Source organism: Chrysoperla carnea, chromosome 2 (genome assembly GCF_905475395.1).
Source record: "Chrysoperla carnea chromosome 2, inChrCarn1.1, whole genome shotgun sequence".
Classification (NCBI taxonomy): domain Eukaryota; kingdom Metazoa; phylum Arthropoda; class Insecta; order Neuroptera; family Chrysopidae; genus Chrysoperla; species Chrysoperla carnea.
The window spans coordinates 50,422,944-50,448,181 of NC_058338.1; the positions used below are offsets into that span (position 1 = coordinate 50,422,944).

General features: G+C 29.3%; 2 protein-coding genes across 2 annotated transcripts in view; one reads left to right on the plus strand and one right to left on the minus strand.

Moving 5' to 3' along the window:
* LOC123291714 overlaps positions 1 to 25,238 on the plus strand; it is a 293,121-nt gene that overhangs the window by 96,703 nt on the left and 171,180 nt on the right. The window lies entirely within an intron of this gene.
* On the minus strand, positions 17,945 to 20,867 carry LOC123291713 (KIF-binding protein). The gene is made up of 2 exons (XM_044872105.1): positions 20,026 to 20,867; positions 17,945 to 19,025 (listed from the first exon to the last, which is right to left on the minus strand). The coding sequence occupies exons 1-2, from the start codon at positions 20,864 to 20,866 to the stop codon at positions 17,965 to 17,967; spliced, it is 1,902 nt and encodes a 633-aa protein (XP_044728040.1). The 5' UTR covers position 20,867; the 3' UTR covers positions 17,945 to 17,964.

Sequence of the window (25,238 nt, forward strand, 5' to 3'; positions counted from 1 at the left end):
GTTTATTAAAAAAATTAATGATTTTTCTAAATTAAAAATAAATGACTAATTCTTTTTTTAAAATTATCAAAATTAATGATAATTATAGACAATTAATGGAAATGCAAAAGTATGGACAAATGAAATTTACATTGAAATAATTATTTTAGTTTTATTTATGAAATCACAAAAAATTTAAAATGGATAAACTACGCATTTTTACCAAATCGGCTGTTTCCTAAGAGAAAGATAAATATCATTTGTGAAAACTTATCGAAAAACTTTCGATTCCGTACAACCAACTAAAGTGGACCCCGCTTAGAAATATGCATACTTCTATTAGGTATATGTATTCAAATTTTACACTTCATTTTCACCGATTCACGGGGGTCCTGGATCTGGATATGTGAATTATTTAATTATTCATTATGTAGATATATTAAAACGATAATATAGTACCGCCTGATATCACAAGGGTATTCGAAAATATGTTACGGAATAGAAATTTGAATGACCGCGATAAATGAAAGGAATATGTTGACGTGAGCGGTAGATTTAAGTCTGATATTTAAAATATAATTTTAAAATACTTAAAAATTAATTACTACTATAGTTCACATATTAAAAACTTTACCATTGAAAAATGCATATTTTGAAAGATATTTACAAAAGTATACGTGCTCCATTACCTTCATTAGTACCGAACCTAGAATTTAAGTTTAACTTAAGTTTATTTTAACTTTTTTCGCGTGTATCTTGTTAGGCTTAAACTTTTGAAAAACTATACTTTCATTTTAACATTAATTTTGCCCAGAAAATGTATTTTTATATAAACAAAAACCTTTAAAAAATGTTGTGAAGGAAAACGTTTGAAAGAAAAAAAATCATGTATAGAAATTGTAATATAGAAATGTCATAGTCATGTAAACTTCATAACAATAAGGTAACAATACATTGCTATTATTATTCACACAAGACTGAGTCTTACATCATCATCATACGTACGGTTTTATTGTAGATAATATTAAAAGACTGTTTAAATAATCAACATCACTTGCTGGAAGGTTTTCTGTTTTATTCAAGTAGAGTAAATTACTTTTTATTGCTAACATTTTCTTCTTATTCTAGAGTCCTATTTAGCCATGTTTTTACTTCTGCAGCTAAAAAAGAGTGTGTGTACTTATGTACACGCGTTAGAAGTTATACTTCTTTCATTCAAAATTAATTATTCATATGAATACTATATTTCACAACCATCGACTTGAACTGGCTCAGGGATATAAGGACTATGTAGTGTATAGTATGAACACTCAGTACTGTAACTATATTCAGTGTTGAAAATATATTTTTTTATTATTTCAATTCTGTGGCTAACTTCATCATGTCGTTCGTGCGCGCGCAGCTCACAAATTCACTCTCATCCAAACGCGCCAAAAGAAGTATAACTTCAAAAACCACGTCAAAAAATTGGCAGTACATAGTCGGTGTGGTACTGAATTCGTGTGAGTGTAGTCCACACCCCTGTAGTCCACACGACTAACTTCCCAGAGGGAGAAAAACAGTAAAAAAAAAGGTCTTGTCAGCCTTCATAATATTCTTCGAACATGGACTGCAGCTTATGCTGGAACGATCATTATCTCCATAGATAAATAATGTGTTTTATCCACTTTTCAGATTCTGTTTATTCAGGTTTTTCCAGTTTTTTTATTACTATTAAAAAACGGCTCAACTAATTCTGCTGAAAACTCTTTCAGTTCTTAAATACTATTAGATTTACACGAATTCAAAGTTGCAAATAAATGCCTTTCTAATTTTTTTAGATTGTTATCGGTTTGTTTGAGATATATTTAGCAAATATAGCCCCAAAACTTTAGCCTCAAGTTTAAATTAGGATATTAATAAAAACGATAATATAAAACGCTTTAAGTAAAAAAAAAAAATCAAAATTATCAAACTCTTGATGAAAATTTATTTATGTCCTGGTCAATATTTATCTTAATCGGAGATATATGTCCTCTTTCGATGCTATATCTTGTTTTTTAAAACTTTCTAAGCTAAAGTTTTTACTATTACAGATATCTAATCCAAACATTAAACTGTCCAAAAATCGTTAGTTAAAAAGCCCCTTATATTTGGGAACATTTAATACCTAAAACTAGCGAGAATTTTTCATAAACTTCAAAATCGCATAACTCAACGTTATCACCGAAAATTAATATTTTTAACTTCGTAAAGGCTTTTGTGGTTAAAATTGGAAATTCTAGGTTGGTTCCAGAATATAATTTCTTATACGCTTAATGAAGTACCTAACTTTATGCTTTGTTTGCGATATGGGCAAAATGGGCGATATGGGTTCACGCAAAAACTAATGAATGGATTTGAATGAAACTGAACAATAATGTAGCTCGTACTTCAGAATAACACATGAGCTATAATTTATAAAGATATATTCAAAAAATTAAATGTAATATGACATTTTATTGCTCCATCTATGGTCGTCATTTTGAATCATGTTATTAGCATATCTGAATATTTGTGTTATTTCTGTATTTGTTACGCTTTCACGCAAAAACTACCGAGTGGAATTGAATACTCGTGCATCAGAATAGCATACATGAGCTTTAATTATAAAAAAAATTAAATAAATTTAATCTTATATTTTACTGCGCTATCATTTTGAACAATTAATTAAAGCTTTCTGTCAAAATAGTAAATGTCAAAGAATTCATGGTCACCTTTTCTGATACACTCAATGAGTTATGACTGTTTTGCACTTTGAGAAATTGGAAAACTGTATATATTTTTTTGCTGTGTAAAACAATCCCTTCGAGTATTATGGAAGAGGGATAAGTCAGATCAAGAGAGCTGGAGGCTATAAAGTGGTGGTTTTTTATTTTTAAGTTTAGTGAAGCGGGCGGTTATCAAGCTTGTTTTAAATAAAATACAATAATCATGTTGACTTCAACTTGGAATTAAGATTCAAAAATAAGTTTTCACTAAATAAATACCGCTTTTTATCCACCTGTCTTAAATACCACGTTTACTCTAAACAAGTTAAATCGAATTGTATTTTATTATACGTATACGACTTCAGTAACAGTACAACGTTAAACGGTAAATAACAATTCTATTTATAACTTTTAAATGAATAGCCGTAATTTTCATAAAAAAAACAATGTGTTTATTCTAATTTTTATTGGCGAAAACTTGGATATAAATAAATATGAATAGATGTCCTGGAAACAATAGCATTATCATTGGCAAGTTCACTATTATCTAAAGGGGATATTTATTGAAAGTGTAATCTGTTAATGCTATAGTTATTGGATTTTTAAATAACAAAGAGAGCCTGGTACTATATGTCTGCAAGGTAAATTAGTTTTACCATGTAAAAGTTTATTAATGTTACAAAAAAAGTGTACCATGCATATATGTAATATGCAAGATATACTAAGTTTAGTCCCAAGTTTGTAACGCTTAAAAATATTGATGCTACAAAATAATTTTGGTATAGGTGTTCATAGAATCATCTAATTAGTCCATTTTCTGTATGTCAACACGATAACTCAAAAACGAAAGATGATATCAAGTTGAAATTTTTACAGCGTGCTCAGGACAGAAAAGTAAGGCCGAGTTCGTAAATGGGCAACATAGGTCAAATAGGTCTTGGGTCCGTAGAACCCATTTTGTAAACCGTTAGAGATAGGACAAAATTTTAAATGGAAAAAATAAACAACTTTTGTTTGAAACATTTTTTCATATACATCAGTGTTTACCCGTGAGAGCGCAAATTAGGAGCAACTTATATATTATGTATTATATGAGAATATCAGTTATATATGTGTGACATGCATGTATGTGTAACGTGACAGTGTAATCAACACAGTCTATACATGGTATTTTAACAATTAACTCAGTCAATTGTTTATTTTCACTTATTCAAATTCAATTTATATTTAGTAATTTTTAAAAACTGTTGCATGAATTCTATGTTTTTACTTTAAAAAAAACCAAACTTGTTAAGAAATAAAAATTTCTTTGATAGAAATATTAGTAATTTCATAAACTGTGATTGAAATTTACTCCAGTCTTATGTGTTTTAGGTTATTAAACCTCACCTGCTATGCTTAAGGCGATAAGTTCAGTTCATATCTAAAATGATATGTATAAATTTGAACAAAACCTAGATTTGAAGCTGCTATAGTAATTGTTCAAATTTTAATCGAAAGCATTTCTGATGGCAAATCGGGGTGGAAATAAAATTACACAAATCGATTCAGTTTGAAAATATTTTTTCCCTTGTTTGGACGTTATAAAAAATAACTGCAATATTATAATTATTATACTTTTGATAACTATGTTCCTTATCGTTCTGATTTGTTTGCTGCTTTGGAGGTAAAACCAAAAAAAGTGCAACAAAAAAACGACACATAAAATCGACTATTTTCAGCTAGGTAACGTAGGAAACTAAAATTATTTTAAGCGATTCTGCTTGCCATGAATTTTGAGAAAATGCAAAAAAAATTTTATAATTTGTATTTTTTATCAAATGTTTTTTCATTCAAAAAAATGTGGAAGTGAATTTTCAGTCAGTTATCACTGGAAGTGAGTTATCAGAAGTTAAAGATACTACCTGTAGATAATTTGATGTAAGTACAAGGAAATTTTATGTTAGGTCATAATAAATATCCTGATTAGACAGCTACGCATATTTTAGGTTGGCTACTTAATAAGAAATTTGTCTTTTTTAAACTAATATTACATTAATTGATATAGTAAAAATTAAAAGTAACTAAATTTAAATTCTTGAAAGAATAAAACAAGTATTCGACTTCTAAAATTAATACCTTAAATTTTCAGAAAATATCTTATTGATAAAAAACTAAGCGCTAAATTTATAACGTACGAAAATACGATAAGAACATAGTTCCTACCGGGTTCCCATGACACCTCTCTTTTCTTTCATACCAAATAATATTGTATAATGCAATAGATGGTTGATATATTTAGATTCGAGAATTTTCATTATTTTTTTAGCGGTAAGTGGTCAAATTTCTGCATCTTTAATATTTCATACAATAGTTAACTGGTAAATTCTCGCCGTTTTATATATATAACGACCCTGAATATTTTCTACCGTGTCACGGAATAAGTGCAACTATGAACATCTTTATTAATTGGAAAGAGCTTCACCTTAAATGAAACTTCCAATTTATTTTCCCTAGTCCACAATATTTTTCATATCTAAAAAAAATACATGGTATGTTTCATCTAGTGGAAGATTTTCAAAACTGTGAAGTATATTTTATTAGTGCTTGCTTTATATACGGAATTTCTTCTAATGATGTATTTTCTGGAACTTGTTACCATATCCAAGAAGGGTAGAATATAAACAGTAAAGCTCGCTCGCCCAGATATTATAATATTCTTTATAACAAATATTATGATAATCTTTAAAGCATCTTAACTAGTGATCTTGAGTTTAATACACAATAGATAAGATACAATGTTGTTATACGTATATTGTTATAACAAAATAAGATAAGCTGACTTCACACTTACGCACATTATTGAGAGATTGTCTTGTAACTATTTTAATTTTGTTGTCATACTGCTGAATCATAGAATATTGATTATGTCATATAGAAAGGAACTGCGGCATACACTGCTTTTGATTGCAGGAATCGTTCAATGAGTTATATATTAAAGAAGAAAAATTTTTATGCTAACATTTTGTGGTTTTGTGCTTTTTACCTGTATCTTTTTTGAAAAGAGATAGGTATAGGGATTGCAACAGATAAAAAAAAGATTAAATTTTCTTTTTGGTTAAAAATTATGAACGAGATATAGCCATTTCAAGATGGTTTTTTTTCGCTGTCCATACCTCGTACGCATTTTATTATTATTTTCTTAATGCAAAAATATATTTTACGTCTTTCATAGTAATATTTGGCAATTACAACAATTAGATAAAAATTGACATAGAAATCAGCCATCTATATAGGCTTTTTTTTCGTATTTCAACGAACATTTCGATCGATGACGAAAAAAGTGACCACCGTGTACGAACGTACGTACGTACAAACGTACACACCCACATATACTTCTCCGAATTGATGGTAAGTGAAGTCGTTTTAGAAGAAGATTTGCTGGACATTTAGAATCAATGCTATGTCGGGAATATGCAAACATACATGTTTCGACTTAATATTTTGTGCTTGATTCATTTCTGATGTCCAAAATTAATGTTTCCATTCAAAATTCGCAATAAGGCCCAACAAAACCCTCGCCGAGAATCGACTTCAGGGTTAAGCTCAATATTTTCACCTAGTACAATTCTATGAAAAATTTAACTAAAAAATGAAACAAAGGTATTTGCTTGAAAGTGTAATTTATGACCATCTTACACACTAGACATTTTATAAAATATACAAAATTGCACAAAATTATTTCTAAGTGTAAAAGTCGCTTTATAAATAATATACAGTGTGCCCAATTAAATCGGCACCATATGAAAAACTTTTAATATTTGTTTTTTTTTATTAAATAATTCATTCATGATAAATAGTTCTTCATGGATTAAAACGCAAAAGGAAATAATCGGATATGTAGTTTTTGCACTCGCATACGAGATTTGTCAAAGAATGAAAATTTTGCTTAGGGGTGAAGTACCTTTAGGTATTCTTTACGATATCGAGAATTGATTCGAATTGAAAAATATCGTTAGATATTCAATATTATTAATCTACCAAAAGTGTGCAAGTAGTGCAAAATATATTTTGGTATTAGCTAGTAAAAATAACAAAATATGTTTTTCCGTGGTAGACGGATAATATTAGATATCTGACCGTAGTTTCTAATTGGAATCAACGCTTTTCAATAAATATTGTCAATATTGTAAGAAATAAAGATACTTTATTCTTGGGCAGCTTTACATTTTCGGGCTAGCCTCGTATATGAGAATGCCAAAAATTTTATCTAATAATTTTAAATTGCGTTCTTGGCTATACAGGACTCTTTCTGAATAATAACTTTTTTTATTAAAATAATAATAAAAATAGTTTTGCATATGGTGCCGACTTAATTGAACATACGGTATATATGTGTATATAAGATGAAAGGTTTTTGGTAGTAATAATCAAAGCGTAAAGTTTTAAAACTCAGTGGTTTGGAATAAGTACTCCTATATACCTAATAATATTTCTTCTATACGCACAAATATACGTACAGAGTCTCACAAAAAGAACATGTAAAAGTGGTTAAATGTAAAACTGGTGATACGAAAAAATTTTTATATGATGGTGTTCATAAAGTCACATAATTAGGCCCTGTTCGTTTCTTTGCCAACTAGATAACTCGAAAAGATATATCAAGCTGAAATTTTTGTAGAGTGCTCAGGACGTAAAAAGTGAGTTAGAGCTCGAAAATGAGGAAAATTGACCAAATGGATGTTGACCTATCTTGTAAACCGTTAGAAATATAACAATAGTTTAAACGTAAAAGATGTTCTGTATAAAAAAATAAACAACTTTTGTTTGAAACAACTTTCGTAAACATCATTGTTTTCCTGCGAGAGAGCAAATTAGAGCAAAACTTTGGTGGTTTGGAAAGTTTTTAACAATTTTAACGGCAATTATTATTGTTAAGATATCGTGTGCACTCAAAATGACGTGGACTTGACTAAAAGCCAAAATGATAACTTTGGTAACACAACGCATCATAAAATGTGATAATTATTTAAAAAAGTAATTTTTTTGTCAGCCATGTAAAATACAAACATTAAAATTGATACTGAAAAAAAAAACTGTTTTTGGAACATAATCAAAAATAATCATTATTTCTGATACAATCTGTTTTATAAAATTATGTATATTAGAAAATATATTCATATATGTATACAGAGTAGAGTATATATTATCATATATTTTGTCCCAAGGTAGTACGAGCACCAAGGCAATTTAGATTTAGGGTTGAAATTATTTCTACCTTATTTTCAACTTATGATTCATTTTGTTATAATTTCATGAATGTAGACGAAAAATAAGAATAATATTTTTCGATATGCCTTGGTTTTCGAAAAAACGAAAGCTGAATAATTAGACAAAGTTTTAAATTTTCGATATTTTGAAAATCACTTCAGATGTCGAAAAATTTTATTCTTACTTTTCGTCTTATATTGATTGTCAAGTTATAACATAATTCACCATCAAAATTGAAAATATGAATTTTTTTAATTTTTTTCCTCAACATCGTTTATTAGTAGGCCATAACGGTTTTTTTTTTTTCAATAATTTATTGAGGTTTTAACTTTAATTTAAATAGTTTTTCTTTTTTTTTAAATTTCTAACGACTAGTTTTGGAGAAACCTGTGAAAACAAATCATAAGTACATTTACCGTTTTACCATAAGACCGATGTTAAATATACCTACTTTTGAAGTCATTTTTTTATTTAAATAATTGAGCAACCACTCCCTAAAATTTTCAGAATTGATTAAGACTAAGTCCAACTTCATATTTAAATAAAAATCAACCTTTTAAATTATAATTGCCTTTGTGCTAGTACATCCTTAAAAATAAAGAATCCCAATAGTAACGAATAAGTACTACAAAGTTTACTCTTTGTGTCGTAAAAATAAAAATTCTACCTCGATTTTCTTACTCTTATTTTTTCTTGTAATATTCTTTGACATAATGCATTCAGTAGTTTCAAATTGTTAAAATTTTGTGTTTGACAAAGTGTTTCGAAAATATTTTATCGTATATATACTATATAGTTTGAAATTATCCTGAATCTTTACATTTTCGTTAAGCATATTGCAAAATAGATTTTGAATGAGCCTCTTCACGAAATTTCTGTCTGTCTGTCGCCCGCCGTCTGCCGTCTGTCCGTCTGTTATCACGATTACTCAAAAACTAAAAGAGATTTCAAGCTGAAATTTTTGTAGCCGTCTTAGAACGTAAAGATGGTCGAGTTCGTAAATAAGCAACATAGGTCAATTGGGTCTTGAGTCCCATATTTAACGATAAAGAAATTTTTTGGTATGTATTTTTTGATATTATTTTTTGCATTTAAATTGCTAGAACTTCTTGAGCCTGTTGTCAGTACTTAAATAAAGTTAATTGTAAAGCGGCAAGCATGAATTTTAGTTCCCGTGGTAAATCGGTTTTTGTACTGAATAAAATATAAAAATAAACGTCCGATAAACTTTGTTTTCATCATAACTTCCTCAATTTTCATGTAAATGACTTGAAGATTTTTTCATTTTTATGGTTTTTCATAGTACCTTAAAAAAATTATGATATACGTTTTTCAAAAAACCTAAATTTTAACGTTAAACACGAATTTCAATCGCCAATAACTCGAAAAGTATTCACTTATCCAATATGTTTCAATTACACTTTTCGCTTAAAATTCATTTCTATATCGATTCCCTTTGTCATTTTCAGCATAAATTTTCCAATCCCGAGAAGGGGTGACTCCCACCCTCTGACCAAGATCCCATGAGTTTTTGTTTTTAACTTCTTTAAATAAGATTTAAACAATGCAGTCGTACAGTTTTTATAAAGATTCATTGGCTTTCCTTGAATTCCGAAATTCGAAGATATTTATACCTTACGGCTCTCTGTAAATTGTAAATAAACTCTTACAAAATTTGATAATCGTAATTAACTAATATCTCATTTTGTATAATATTATTTTAATAATGGCATAATAACGTACTCATAAAACCTGATTTTTTTTTTACAAAATTTATATTGACATTAAAATTATATTTTTAAAAAATTATAAAAAAGTAGTTAATTAATTTTCTAATTTAATATTTTCTGTATTTCAGGTAAGACCAGATATTTTAATCATGTTTCTTCATTTGATTAATTATGAAGATGGTAAGACTAGTTTTAATTTAAATAAATTCTTGAATTATTTATAAATTAAAAATATTATTTAATCATCAAATTTAGAAAAACATCTGCTAAAGTATTGCATAGTGATTTATTAAGGCGCAAAAAAATATATTAATCACAGCTTCGAAATGGTTTAACAATTAATAAAGTTTGTCGAGTTTTAATATTCCGTGAGGGCGCAAATTAGGCTTAAATTGTAGTATGTATTATATGGGAATGTCAGTTATGTATGTATGTATAGTGTGATAGAGAAATCAACACTGTCTTTGCATGGTATTTCAACAATTAACTCAGTTAATTGTTTGTTTTCACTTGTTTGTTTTGGCAATAGGCGAATAGAATATCTTGCAAAAAAATTTTTTGATAAACAATTTGATTTAGTAAAATAAAAATTAATTTAAAAAAAATCATGATTGAATTTATTTAGGAAATGCTTAAAATAAACATATCTATTTGTAAAAAATGACATTTTTTCAAGCATATAAATGTATTATCTTTAATTAATCCTAAATAAAACAAACTCCCTTTTCCTTTGAATATTTAATAATTTGATAAAAAAGATAAATTAAGTAAAACATAAAAAAATGGGGGAGATAAAAATTTATTCGTCATTTCATTTAAATAATGTTCCGTTGTTGAAGAATATCAAATAAAAAGAAATTTTCGAGTCGATGGAAAACCGCAATAGTGCATTACCTTTCAGAAAATTCGCAAAAATTAATAAGCCTACTTCAAAATCAAATTTGTGGGAAAATAGGCAAAAACAAGTGTCCATTTGCCTATGTTTGAATAGAATGAAATATTAAATTAATATGTAAATATGCTTGGAAGAAAAAGAAAGAATGTATATTTTTAAAGTAGGCTATGTAGGTATGCGTGTTCTTAATTCGTAATTTCGGCGAAAAATTTTTTTCAACGTACCTACAATATTTAATCATCTTAAAGCCATAGCTATTTCAAGATCACCCAAAATTGAATTAATTTATAGTAGTTCTTTTGTCACCATATTAGCTCAGATGGTTAAGGCGCTAAGACGTTAAGGCGTAATCCTTTCCGTCCGCGGTATGTATAGGGTAGCGGGTTCGATTCCCGCCGTCGCAACAAAAATTAATTTGATTAATAGTTGTGATGGACTGGTGTAGTACATGGTATATGCATGAAAAAGGTGCACTCAGCCTCTGAAATTGTGGAGCTGATAAATGAAATTATCAGCGGAAAGGTGGTAAAACACATATATGGTATCACAATGGGCTCTATTGCCTAAATGTGTCTTTCGTGGACATTCAATATAACCTAACCTAATCTAGGAGCTCTTTTTGGAATGATTGTATTGCAAAAAAAAACTACAGAGTAGCCATGGGTCAATTAGAAACTTTGGACCAAATTTCTTGAAATTCATGATTTATAGAAACGCTTTGGATTCTTTTATTAATAAAGGTGGGTAGGTGAAATTTAGTGCAAAGTTGTAGTTAGGTCCATCCTATCTAAATGCTACCTATCTGTCCATGTTTCGCAAGGCAGTCATCACGGAAAAGTCTTCTCGAAATATTTTCAATTTTGGAATTTCCATTTATTACTTTCTCCTGCTTGGAATTAAGAGATCGAACCTTGGTTCTAACCGGCGGCACATAAGATGCCATCTTAGATTCAACATATAGTCATCCCGTATGGTTTTTTTTAGCGTCTCCTGGACCATGTTTTTCATACTTTTTTTTACAGATGTTAACAAAGCAAATGTACCTTCATCACAAAGAAATATTAAAAAAAATTAATAATCATATATTTACTTTTTCACTCTAACAAAAGCGTCTTTTTGCTTTCAACATAAGATTAACGTTAAAAATACGAAATCCCAATCTCGTTAAAAATATGTATAATATTTATTTAATTTTCTGATTTTTTTCACATTATTTTTTATTTTTTTTGTAGATACTTTTTCTTTTATTACAAATAAATTTTTATTATTCACACGACTCGCCTGCCTTGAAATAATTTAATTTTGATAAAAAATCAAATGCACAGAAAAAAATAAACGGGATGTGTGTATTTGCATTGGAAAATACAATTTCGTTTTTACCTCTATATACATCATTTATTCATTTATCCCTCAAATAATGTATAAAAAAATCAGATTTTTAATATCTATAAAATTTGTATTTGTAGTGTACCTAAAGCTTATTCAACAACCTAAGCGATTCGGTCAATATTACTAAATTGCTTAAAAGAAATTAGTTTAAACAATATCCTACGGAGTTATTCACCGGCAACCTGCACTCTTACGTTCAGGAGCATGTTTTAAACGGAATCCTGCAAAAATTTTTTAGCCGAAAATTAATCATACTTACAGACGGGTTTTTCTCAAAACTACACGAAACAAATTTGGATTGTACCTAGTATTATATAAAATTCATACTTTTTTGGTAAATTGCAAAAACCTGTGGAAAAACTTTCTAAAATTATCGCGTTTGTTGTGCGTTTACAAATTCAAAAATAAATCTCGTAATGGCTCATTATTTATTTTTACCCAATATATGGATGTCATGTGTCGTTTACACACGATTTTATTAAATAAAAAAATAAAAAAATATTTTCTATCGCATTATTTATAATATTGATAAAATATGGAAATTTAATTTTTATGTTTATATTTCTTCTTGTCATTTGTTGGTGGTGGAACAAAATCGCACAAATTATTATCTTCCGCTTTGTTATTTTTACTCCCTTGTACAAAGCAAAAAAGTATTGTGATATCCTGATAAATCCTGGAAAGCTCTAATTTTAGATTTAAGACTGTATTAACATATGGATGTGTGGTTTATGTACTTTTACGTAAATAGGGATCGCGATGGCGAATTTTGGAATAATTTAAATAATATGTTCTTGTGCACCTCTCTTTGTGTACTTCATTTGTAGCCAAGTCGAAAATTTTCGATAGTTCGCGTAACTCACAAACCATAGTAAGTAGAAGTCTTAAAATTTTGTATTTTTTACCCTTATAATTAATATCTTGTTGCGCACCGCCATTCCTAATGGCTTTTTACGTAGCCACATTGAAAAATTTTAAGACTTCTACTTACTATGGTTTGTGACTTACGCGAACTATCGAAAATTTTCGACTTGGCTACAAATGAAGTACAAAAAAATTTCGACTTTCACATTTCAGAAGCATCTATTTGGACTATACCAGAAACAATTTTGACCAATTTATGAGTGTGCAAGGAAGTCATGTCGGGAACACATCCTACTTTTTTGTACAAAATAATGTATTTTGAATGAATATGATAAAAAAAGTTTATATTAAACCATTAAAAGAATACCTAACTTCCGGAAATATAAACGTATTATCTTTTATGTAAATCCCGTAGGAATAATATCTCATTGAAATTAAAAATTGATTTTATAGTTAAAATCGAAATTGCTCCAACAAAAATTAAAAAAAAAAATTTTATTACTTCTTTATACGAAACCCCTGAATATCTTTTAAATAATTTCGAGGCGACATCTATACCATATGCATGCTCGGTGGATATGACTCGGGCTAATAAAAATTAATAACGCTATTTTCACTTAGGCATCTATGTATTAAGCGTCATTAAACCTTTCCATATAACACCTGTTAAATAAGCTTTTGAGGCTATATGGAGCACCTTTTCCAATCACGTATATACGGCTCAATAGTATTTTTTTTTTCAAGGTCGAGGCTAAGCAAATGTACGTAAGCCGGTCATAGACAACAAACAGTAAGCTCATGTATCCACATTCTACTGACAGGGACCACTGTCGACAGACAAAATCATTCATTTAACAACAAAGTAACTTGCCTAGCAAGTTACTCTTTTCAATTTTATCCATTCCTTTGGTATAGATCTAATTACTCATAAATGATCAGTTTGCATTACCTTCCATTATTCCTCCAATAAAACATATGCTGAAACTAAAAAATTGCTCCATATTAAGTTTGATGATTCCATTCGTGTCTTATATCGAACAACAGAATGTAACCTAGATGGTAAACATATATGTTTAAAGGAACCATGATTTAATTCAAACTTCCTGACTAAGAACTATGCTTATGATTTAAATCAATCATAATAATAATTCTAATATCTATACAAGCTTAATAATTTATAGTTTGCAGAGTATGACTTATCTACAAAATACGTTTAGGTAATAGAATATTGTTTCGACATGTAAAGTAAGGACAAGCAAGATAGTAAATTTAATTAGTTAATCTACCCCTTCCTCCACGATTTACATTTAATTTCAAGACTGAGTTGAAATAGAAAACTAGAAAAGGATAGTGGTATTACAGTGTTATATCTTTTTCTACTACTGTCATGGGGTATGACAAGCTTTGCATACTATAATATCGAGACTGGAAATGAATTATCTGAAACTGCTTGCTAAAAAGTGTTCTGGGGATTTTTGGAAATGGGTTTTGGAGCACTTAGTTTGGAAAATCTGTTTATAAATTTGTTAAGAAAGTGCACTTCATGCATGTCAATTTATCCCTCTCCCTATTTTATGTCTAAAAATAATGAATTTTCTCGGTTTTTAACCGAGAGGATTGAAAATTTAACTGAAAATTGATATAATGTCAAAGAAGTACTTGGTTGGTGTTAACTTCCCAGCTCTCCCTCGTCCTTTTTCAAGTCCAAATATCGTGAATTTTAGCGGTTGTTGAAAAATCAAATATCACATAAAAAGCATAGTATAATAAGAAGCACCTAATAAGAGGAATTATAAGACCTTAGTGACGGATGCTACCCTCAAGTTTCTTTTATTGTAAATGATTTATTTTCGATAATAGACTTGGGGGCACTTACAAAAATTTCCTAAACTCATAATTACAATATGGCAACCTATTCGAAGTTCGAAATACTAATTATTGAAAGTAAAATGATGATCTCAATACTGGTCTTTGGAGTATAGTCGGCAGGCGATTGAAATTAGTTTTCTAGAGGCAATTTTTTATAACTCATATTTTCTTTGTTATTCAAGAAAATTATCATTTCAAACTTTTACGTTACAGTTCCAAAGCGCAAATAGTCGCAAATATGACGAAATTGCGTTAGTATGGCCTCACAGAAAATCAATAATATTTTTCAGAAAAACGTTTTTTACTTAAAACATTTTTTGCTAAGATTTTATCGCTTATAGTCTTTCTACGAGGGATGGAATTACATCAGTCTAAATGATATAGTTGCATACTCCTTTTGTACATACAAATTGCACTGCGAGTTCGAAATACGTCTTGCCAATCTGTTCCTCCATATACACATAGGTTCAACTAAATTCTAGAAATGTCAATGAAATATCATGATCATTGAAATATCAACAACATGCAACTGTCATTTACTCTCTAGTAATTGCTTTATTTACTATACGATGGAATGAATATAACGAGAAAGAAAATGAAGTTTAATTAAATATTCCTATATTTATTTATTTAAATTTATTATTATTATTTCCAGGATTTAAATCAGTGTCAGTAGAAAAAATAATTTTTCTCTTCTTCGAATGGAAAGTGTCAACTTTCGTCCCGCTGTGCTAAACGGAGTTGCTGCTTCTCGCCTCCGTCGAGCAGAAAAATAGTATACACACCCCGGGAGCAAGTACATATCTCAGATTTTATGTTTGTCACCCTCGGCTTTGCTTCAAGTAATGAGCATGAGATCTGAGGCCATTCTTTACTTTTGGTTATTATTGAGGCATTCTTTATTATTTGGTTATTTTTATTAACGGTTCTGATAATCTTGTATGTGAACTCCAGGATAAAATTAAATTTTTTTCTACGGTATAAAAATGAATACTTACTGACGTCGTTAGTGGTGCATGAACTCAATAAATTTTTGAGAACTTTTGTATTTATAATTTAAAAGCTGGTAAAATGCCACGAAAAATTTGATTTCAAAGCAGCTGGATTTTGGGTTTTTCTTTTTTTATTGAAATAAGCTACAGAACCACAACTGACGTTCACGAGGCTTTATTATCTTATTTACTGATGCATTCCTATCAGTACTTATAGTATAGACTGAATAGTAATATCAAATGATAGCGACATAATATACATAACAACCATTAGAGTTGTTTTTGGAAATTTTGATAGTAAAGTTGTAGAAAATCAATTAAACGATTATTTTTTACCTGACTTTTTTTTATGGAAAACCAAAACAGTAGAACCACGGTAATCTGACCCCTGTCTAATCACCATCAACTCAACTCATTAAACTTTTGAGAAATTTTTATATTTGAAATTATTGGGAAAATTATTTTGCCAAGCGATAAACAAATGCTTGGTGGAACTATATTAACAGTCTAAAATTGGGAACCAGCAAATCATAGTTATTTATACCAAAAAACTGTTCAAATATAGATATGAACCATAGTAGAACTATCAATTAGACAAGGTATGTTCGATGGAGGGCGAGTTTTGGTTCATTTCCCGCACGGCCGATGCCATCTTAGCTTGTTCCCGCTTCCTGATTCAAATGTTGTATAAAACATGCGGATACGTTTGTGTGAACAATAATTAATAATTAATTAATTTTTTTCGCCTCAGGTTTTTTTAATTTTTTTTGAGACAATTCCACATTGCAAATATGTAAACAAAACATTGACCAGCTTGACAGCTCGAACTTAAGCAAATAATCAATATGGCGGTGGCTGGGAACCGCGCGAGAGAGAAAACCGCGAGTGAGATAATATCCCCATCCTACTCTTACCTGCACAAAAGCATACCTTGCCTAATTATACTATGTTATGAACGAATTCTCATAAAAGGTAGCCCGCTATGTTAATGGTCTGGTAAGTCGATAGACCACTGATATTATAGTGACTTTTCCAATGTCACTTGTTATCTATTTTATTGATTGAAAACTGTGCTAATGGGATACCTTATCTACAGAGTATAAACTACATTAAAATTACTATTTCCATAAAATTCATTAATATTCTCTTATTTCAAACTTTTTATTTATATACATCACGGTCACACGGTTGGTCGTATACACGTGTACGAATAATAATTTACTAAAAATAACAACAATGTATTTTAAATGAGAAAACTACATTCTGTTTTCAAACTTTAAGTAATCCTAGAATAAAAACAAAAAATAAAACTATTCTGTATGTTTTCATTTAGTTTGTAAAAGTTTACTATGAGATAACAAACCCACAAACAAGTTGTTTAATAGACCAGACGAATAGAATGTGTGAATAAGAGAGTGTAATATAATGAATTAGGCCACTACATCCTTACAGAATTTCTTTACAGGAATTTCTATTTACAGGGTATCAAAAATGATTGGACACTTTTGAATATGGAAGTAGAGTAATTAGCATATCTGAATATTTGTGTTGCCAATCGGTAACTCAAATTCCTAAATATTATAAATCTAAAAGTAAGGGTATTTATTTGTTTATTTGTGTGTTTGTTACGCTTTCACGCAAAAACATTTTACTGCGCTAAACTTAATGAATTATAACTATTTTACATTTAAAAAACTACATATATTTTATCTGTGTCAAACAATCCCTACCATTATTTCGAGTGTTATGCAAGGGGGATAAGTGAAAATAAGAGAAGTGCAGGCTATAACGTGGAGGACTCTTCCAATCTATACATTTAAACCCAGCTAAGCGAGCGGGTATCAAGCTAGTTATACAAGTGTGTGGAGAAATAAGTATTTATTTCTGTGATATTTTGATAAATTCATTTGCCATCAAATAATAGAAAATTAAAAACTTAAACAAGGCGTTGGCATCGTAGCTCTTAAATAGATGAGTCGACTTTTTTAAAAGTTATTTGTATTCTTAGCTATGTTTCAAAAAAATCTAGTCAGCCATTTGAATATCATCGCCTCTTTTTTAGTTGCCATCGGACACTTTCGAATTTAAAGTGCATTTACATATTTCATTTTATATTGAAGTATAAATAATTTATTGTTAAAAAAAATTAATAAATACAGGAAAAAAAACATTAAATGAACAAGAGAAAATTAAATTAAGCAATAGATATGATTTAAATTTAACTGAACACACAGATTAACGGAAATGTTTTTTTTTTACTCAAATAATTACACAGAGGTTTCAGCCAACTCCCTCAATGATGTTGCTTCTTGTTCCTTAATACATGTCACCACCACATTATCACTGTCAGTACTACCTTCCTCTGTGGCCTCATCAGATTCTTCTTCATCATCATCAACATCAATAGTTATTTCACAATCACTAGGAATGATTTTTGATGACGATGTGGAATCATCAAAATCATCACGAGCTCCAAACATATCTGATCCGTGTACTTCACACATCGACAGCTCACTAAATTGATCCAATCGTGCATGCATATCTGCCATAGCCCTCATTTTATGTAGCATGCATTCACGATTCGTCGTAGCATCGGCACGTAAAGAATTATCCTGAATTGCACTTAATCTTCTTAAATTTAAGCCCATCATTTCCATTTGTACTTCAGCAAGCTCACGAAACAGCTCAATACTCACAGGAATGTAACATTGAGGGCGATATTCTCGAAGCACAGAACTTAATGATTCTAAGGCGTCGGCACGACGTTTTTGTACACTATATTGACTTTCAATATCACTCTCGAATAATGCCACAAATCGATATAGTTCACTTAAATCAAAAATACCATTTATATACTCTAAAGGATGCTCTTTAATTGTGTAGTGACTTTTGGAACGTTTTAGCCACGTATGCGTGAACATGAACAATGCACGTGCTTCGTCAGTTTTTTGGACAAATTTGCATGTGACTTGATTTTCTATTTCACTTACTTGCAATGAAGGAAACTTAAATAAGGGATCTTTTGTTTCCTGTACATCACCTCCTTCTTTTTCTGATTTGAATTCACTTCGTGTCGGATTGTCTTCATTTTTAGTTTCAATATATTCTGGTTTACTATGTTTTTGTACAAATGAAAACGGTATGTTCCATAAATTAACCAATGGTTTATTATTATCGCCATATAAAACTTTAGCCATTTGATTTTTCGATTCGTTAAATAAACATATGCCATATTTAGTCCAACATTTTCCAATTTCCGCATAATGTTGATGAAATTCTTGCCATTTTATCATAACCGCATCATTCATTTGAATTTTTTTTAAGTCACCTAATTAAGCAAAATTTTGGAATTTTAATAAAGTTAATAGTTTCAAAAAAAATTTTATCATTTAGTATTTTAATAGAGAATGTGTATGAAGTGTTTTTTTCGCATTTCTTAACTAAATATGATTAAAATACCGCAAAAGGAGATGACAAAAATTGAAATTCAAATTAGCCCAGAAATACGGATTATATAAGCATTTTAAACTACTAATTAGACAGAGAGATCCGACAGAAACTATTGCACTTGCTGCCATATGCTACCATAATAATTATTTCATGCTAAATTTTGTTTTGCTAGAAAGGGATACAAAGAAAATTTTTCTAACTATACGAAAAATAATTTTTCTCTGCTATTATACCAATGTTATATATTTAAACGAGCAATTTTTTTAAGTATCCCTTGCATACTTTCATTTTCAGGAGCGAAAAATCGATCTAGCTACATTTCATTTTTAGAAAACGTTGTTTTTTCTACAAAGCTAGGTCATCCAGGTACTGAATTTTTATTAATGCAAAATAAAAGTAAAACAAATAATGCATATTCTTTATTTTATGGTAGAGAGGTATATTTTGAATAAAAGAAACAAATTTTCCCTCCTAAATTTTTCAATAATCAAAATAATTGAAGAAGCAAAAAATTGAGACTTTGCGATTATTCTCATAGCTTGCGCTCAGCTAGAAAATTGAGAAAGTTATTAACAACCTATTTTTAATTTACTTAACTTGAACCCATTTATTCATTAGTAAATAAAATAAAAATTCCTAATTTTTAATTAATTATGCTAACGGAGTAGAAATCTACATAAAAAATGCTTTTATTGGGTTTTTCCTGATTTTGCTCAAGCGAAAGAAATTTTCCCCGCTTCTCAGAGTCGCAGTATATTTTTCGCTTCTTTAATCCTCGGGCACTTTTTTTCTGCAAAAATTGAAGAGTGGGAACAATTCTGAATTTTCAATGCCTTTCCAAATAAGTTTCTTGAAAAAATCGAATGCTACTCAATTACCTTCATATTCCTCTAACACAAGCGTAGCTGCTGCTAAATAATAACGTGCTTGTTGGAAGTTATTTTTATCAATATAATAAGTTGCTAAGCGCCCAGTTTTTGTTGCCCACATTAACGCATTATCATCACGCATTTCAAGCAGACGTTGTAAGACTAAATGTTGATATTTTGTAAACTTATCATGGACGTTTAATCGATTATAAGCCCAACTTAACATTTGAAAATTGTTGGTTACTAATTTCTCCAATTTATTTTCCCTATCATCCTGCAAATTGGTTATTTCATCGGGAACAAATATATCATCTGAATTAAATACTTTTACCGAAGATGATTTAATATCGTTATAAATATTCTCAGCGTTTTCTAATAGTGCAGAAACTTTTTCAAACTCTTCTCTTTTCCACAACAAACATGCATAATGATTTAAAATTCGTAAATATAGAAATGAAATTGTTGTATTTCGAGCATAATTCGATAATAATCTGATTGCTTTGTTTAATAAATCTTTCGCCATGGCTTCCTTATCATCAGATACTAAAGTTTTCGCTTGTTCAAATAAAACAGATGCATTCATTGCGATTAATCGAATATATTGAGGATGTTCTGGTGTAATTTCTTGAATTACATCTTCTATTGTCTTTAAAACAACCTTAAAATTGTCATCCAATTCAGACATTTGGATTTTATTGACTTGGCCACAATTGTTAATATCGTTGTCAGTATTATCAGCATCAGTACTTTGCTTGTCATTTGATTGAAAAAAACATTCCTTGCATAATGATTTTAAATTTTCATATTTAACGTGCAATTCTTCAAACAAATCTGTGTCAATTGCATTCATTTTTTTTAAGGCGATTGATATTGGAATAATTTATAATTGTAATTTAATTTTATGGTAGGTATATAAATTTAGAAAATTTGGAACTGATTTTAGTGTTTTTTGTTGTATTTCACTTTGGAATAATTTTTATTGACAAAAGCATGATTTAGAAGAAAGTTTTTTTTTATGATTGTTACCATGGATGTCGGCTGGAAAAATTTATTGTGTAGAAAATCTAGGTCTCGAGCTAGGTGTAATAATATTGGAATCATTTTGGTAATAAGCTTTTTCGTTCATCATGATCGTGATGATGGTATTTTTGAAACCTAAAGAAGGGGTGTTATTAGTTTGACCGCTATGTGTGTCTGTCTGGCTGTGTGTGACATGGTAGCAACTAAACGGATGAACCTATTTCTATGTTTTTTTTTTTTTTTTTTGTTTCAATTGAAAGAGAATTTTTTGGATTGTTGTTTTTAGTTATGCTTCAAGTGCGAGTTTAGGGTTCCGTACCCGGAATAACTTAAAAATAGTCGATGGTCCTCAAAATCGGTTCTATTTGGAGAAGGCTCTGAGGAAAAAGTTAATTTATTGGTATTCATAGATATGTTTTATCTATGGCATTCATTGGTATTCATAGATATATGAGTTTTCATAAATATGTTTTAAGTGCGAGCTTAGAGTTTCGAAATCGAAACATTTGTCGGGGTTTCTTAAATTTTGAAAATTTTACTATTCTACATATTAAGTATAGTTTTTGTTATATAATGACGATTTTTTTAAAAATTTATTACAACAATCAGATTTTGGTTCACTGGTTACACCGTTCTTTAGCAAGAATGTGAAGCCTAAGGAAATGAATTTCTCCAAAACTTAATCGCGTATTAAGTGGCATTCAAGAACGTGAATGTTTAACAACATTCCTGAATACTTCCTGAATATATATGTGCTGTCAGAGCTTGCATTTGATAAAGCAATACTGGAAAATTAATTGCTCTTTCACATACTTCGCAATCAGAGGACGAAACAAATACTGCCCAACCACAATGATAATACAGTCCGTATTGTTTAATTTCTATTAATTCACAATTATCAGGTATTTCGTTTATATATTGTGTTTAATCAACTAAACAATGGAGCTCTTTAATTTTTTGACGCAGAAATTCGAATATATTATTGTTATTATGTATTATATATATTCGAATATTAGAATATACGTTTATCAATCTAATATTAACTTTTTTAGTCTCTAATTATTTATTAACTAATATATTTATTATGATGGGAGTTAGTATGGAAGTACTTTATTTGACGGTCAGTTAGTATGTTGGACACACTCGTGGCGGCGCAACCGCTTGATGATTAAATTATCTGGTCTTTATATATTTCCTTAGTCTTAGCTATTGCGGGTTATGAGATGCAGTCCGCTCCAGACAGCGGAATCGTAGCAGGTGGGTTCCGTTTCGTGGCTTTATTTAAGACGGCTTAAAAATGTTTCCTTTTAATGCAATAATAAGTTTCTATTGTACTAAAATAGTTGAACATTGTTTTCTATTAAACAACAATACATTATGATTATTCTAAGAAACATTCTTATTATACAGTAAATACAGTACATAATATCTCTATAGGTACAGTAAATATTTGATATTCAACAAGTAACAAACCACAAACTTATGTACTGTTATGTATAGTTTAACATTACAAATACAAGATATACGGTGTGTCCCCGGATAGAGGTAACTATACTTGTAAATTTTCTTATTTTGCATTTTAAGAAAAAAAGTCATTCTTTATAAAAAAATTTTGCTTATTCTGAAAAGTATGAAGGAATATTTAAAACTTAGGGTAGCCAAAAATTTGGTATCACTATTTTTTTTTTTTTTTTTGTAAACTACTCATCCTTTTTATAAGTTGACACATTAACAATTATCAGACTCAAGATTCAAGTTCATGACTGAATTTCAAGAAGATCTTTCCAACTTTGACAATTCCATTCTTAGTGAATGTTTATCCGAGAAAATAAATTCATAGTTAACAGTCATAATTGTTAATTGCGAGCAACTTTTCTGAATAACATTTTGTCAACTTATAAAATGGAAGGGTAGTTTACCAAAACGAAAAAAAGTGATTTCAATTTTTTGGCTACCCTGTACAATATTTAGAAGTTTTACATATGCCTGCATAATTTTCATAATAAGCAAAATTTTTTATAAAGAATGACTTTTTTTCATAAAATATAAAATAAGAAAATTTACAAGTATAGTTACCTATCTATCCGGGACACATTATATAACCTATCTTATGAGCTATATGAATAATATACCAAATACCAACACAAGTGTTTCCAAAATAGATCTAGGCTTTTGAAATCTTGAATCTTAATCCTTACTTATATTATTAATCGGAATTAACTCTTTGTTCGACTTTCACGTCAAATCGACCAAACCGATCTTGATGAAATTTTTATAGAAATATCTTGGAACTGTGTGGATGAAATGTTCTTTGATAAACAACTCCACTTTTAAGGCGTATCATAACCAGCCAGCACTCAACCGTTTGGTAATCTTTAGTCATGTGATGAGAAATTTGCTCTCTCGTTTTGCACATGCGTTAAATATTTAGCGCGTTAAATATTCTTTGTAAATCATAATCTCTAAAAAAAACCGTTGGTCGTGCAAAAAAACCTGCAATTAAAAAAAAAAGTTAAAATCCGATGATTTGCCTGAGCTGTACGAGCTGTTGAAATTTTCCAGAAAAATTCATTTTCCCAAAATTGAGGGTATGTGTCGGGCTAAAATTTATCACATTTTGTTATGATCATAAGTTCTTTTTCAAAAATTTCAACTCAATTCCTTCATTTTTCAGAGAAAAGTTATCAGAGAAAGTTGAAAGTATGAGGTTACTGCGATTTTTTTGAGATTTTGAGGTTATATATGTTCAGGGTTCGATAGCAAGCTAGGTCGAAAAGAAGCTGACACTTTCAAGAAAATGTCACCAAAGAAAACAATGTAGAATATTCCCAAAACCGCGTACAGAAGATAGTGCGAATCGTTCCAGAACTGGAAAAACTGCTTTTCTCTGTATTTTACAACGAAAGAAATCTATTTAAAAGAAATTAGCCGTCTCCCACGATTGATAATCCAAATCCGGTAGATCTATCCCACTAATATACCATTTGAAAAATAGAAGTCATTTATGTTTTAAAACGAGCGTGAGCAAAATGCATAACGCGAGTACTGACATGTTAATATATTTTCAGTTCACAAAGGACTCACCTGAATGCTTGGCCATGCTAGTGGCTCAAAATATTGATTTTCAAAATAATGTCAAGGGATCAGGTTCACCATTTTTGAAACTTATTGGACACCAATATGAATTTAAACTTGGATTTACTACTAACTGTATTGTGATGTTTGACGTTTGTGAATAATTCATTATCTTCTTCTTAGGATGTTAGTCAAGAGGAAAATCATAATACATGTATTATAGCGATAACGAACGACTCTGAAGATCTACTAGCATATAATGAATAATGTTACTTCGGTTTGCTTCCTTGCTGCATTGATTATTATGAAGATGTTTAAAAACGATTCTTAACGATGATAAACAATAGTCACTGTAGCTACCTTATACCTACATTTAAGGATATATGAGCATGACAACAATATTTGATTTAACTACTCAAATTTTTTTATTGGTAGACTTTTACTCAAAGAATGTGTGGCTAAAATTTTAACTTAGATTTCCATGCAAATTTTAAGAAAAAATCATTGAAAATCGATATAAAATACATTGTTCTTATGGAGAAATATCAAAAGACGACTTATTTTGAAAGTTTTTGATAATTTTCACTTATAACGAATTAAAACAAATAAAAAAAAACTTTTTAATAGAAAGAAAACATATTAGCAATGACATAGAAAAGAAAAAAAACCAAATGTCTCCGTCTATATAAGGAATGTACGAGCAGGGTAGTATTATGGTTGAAATTATTTTTATCTTTTTTATCATATTTTTTATATTATTAAGAAGTTTTTCGAAATCTTTCTTGATGTTCGAAATATTGAAAGAAAATAACTAAAGAAAATTTTTCGATCTTTTAAAAATTACGGCAGATATTAAAAATTTTTTCGTACTTTTAGTCTTATATCGTCAAGTTATAACATAATTCACCATCAAAATTTAAAAAGAATATTTTTTAAATTTGTGCTCATACATCCTTGATAAAATTATTATTCGTAATTGAATGAGCTATAAAGTAGACTTAAAATATTAAGGATTTATTTTCAAAGTAGTTTGAGGTTATTCATTAACTTTAATATATTAACTTAGGTATTTGCTTATAAAGTTGATGGATTTTATTCGACTAGCGAATATAACCGGATTAAGTATT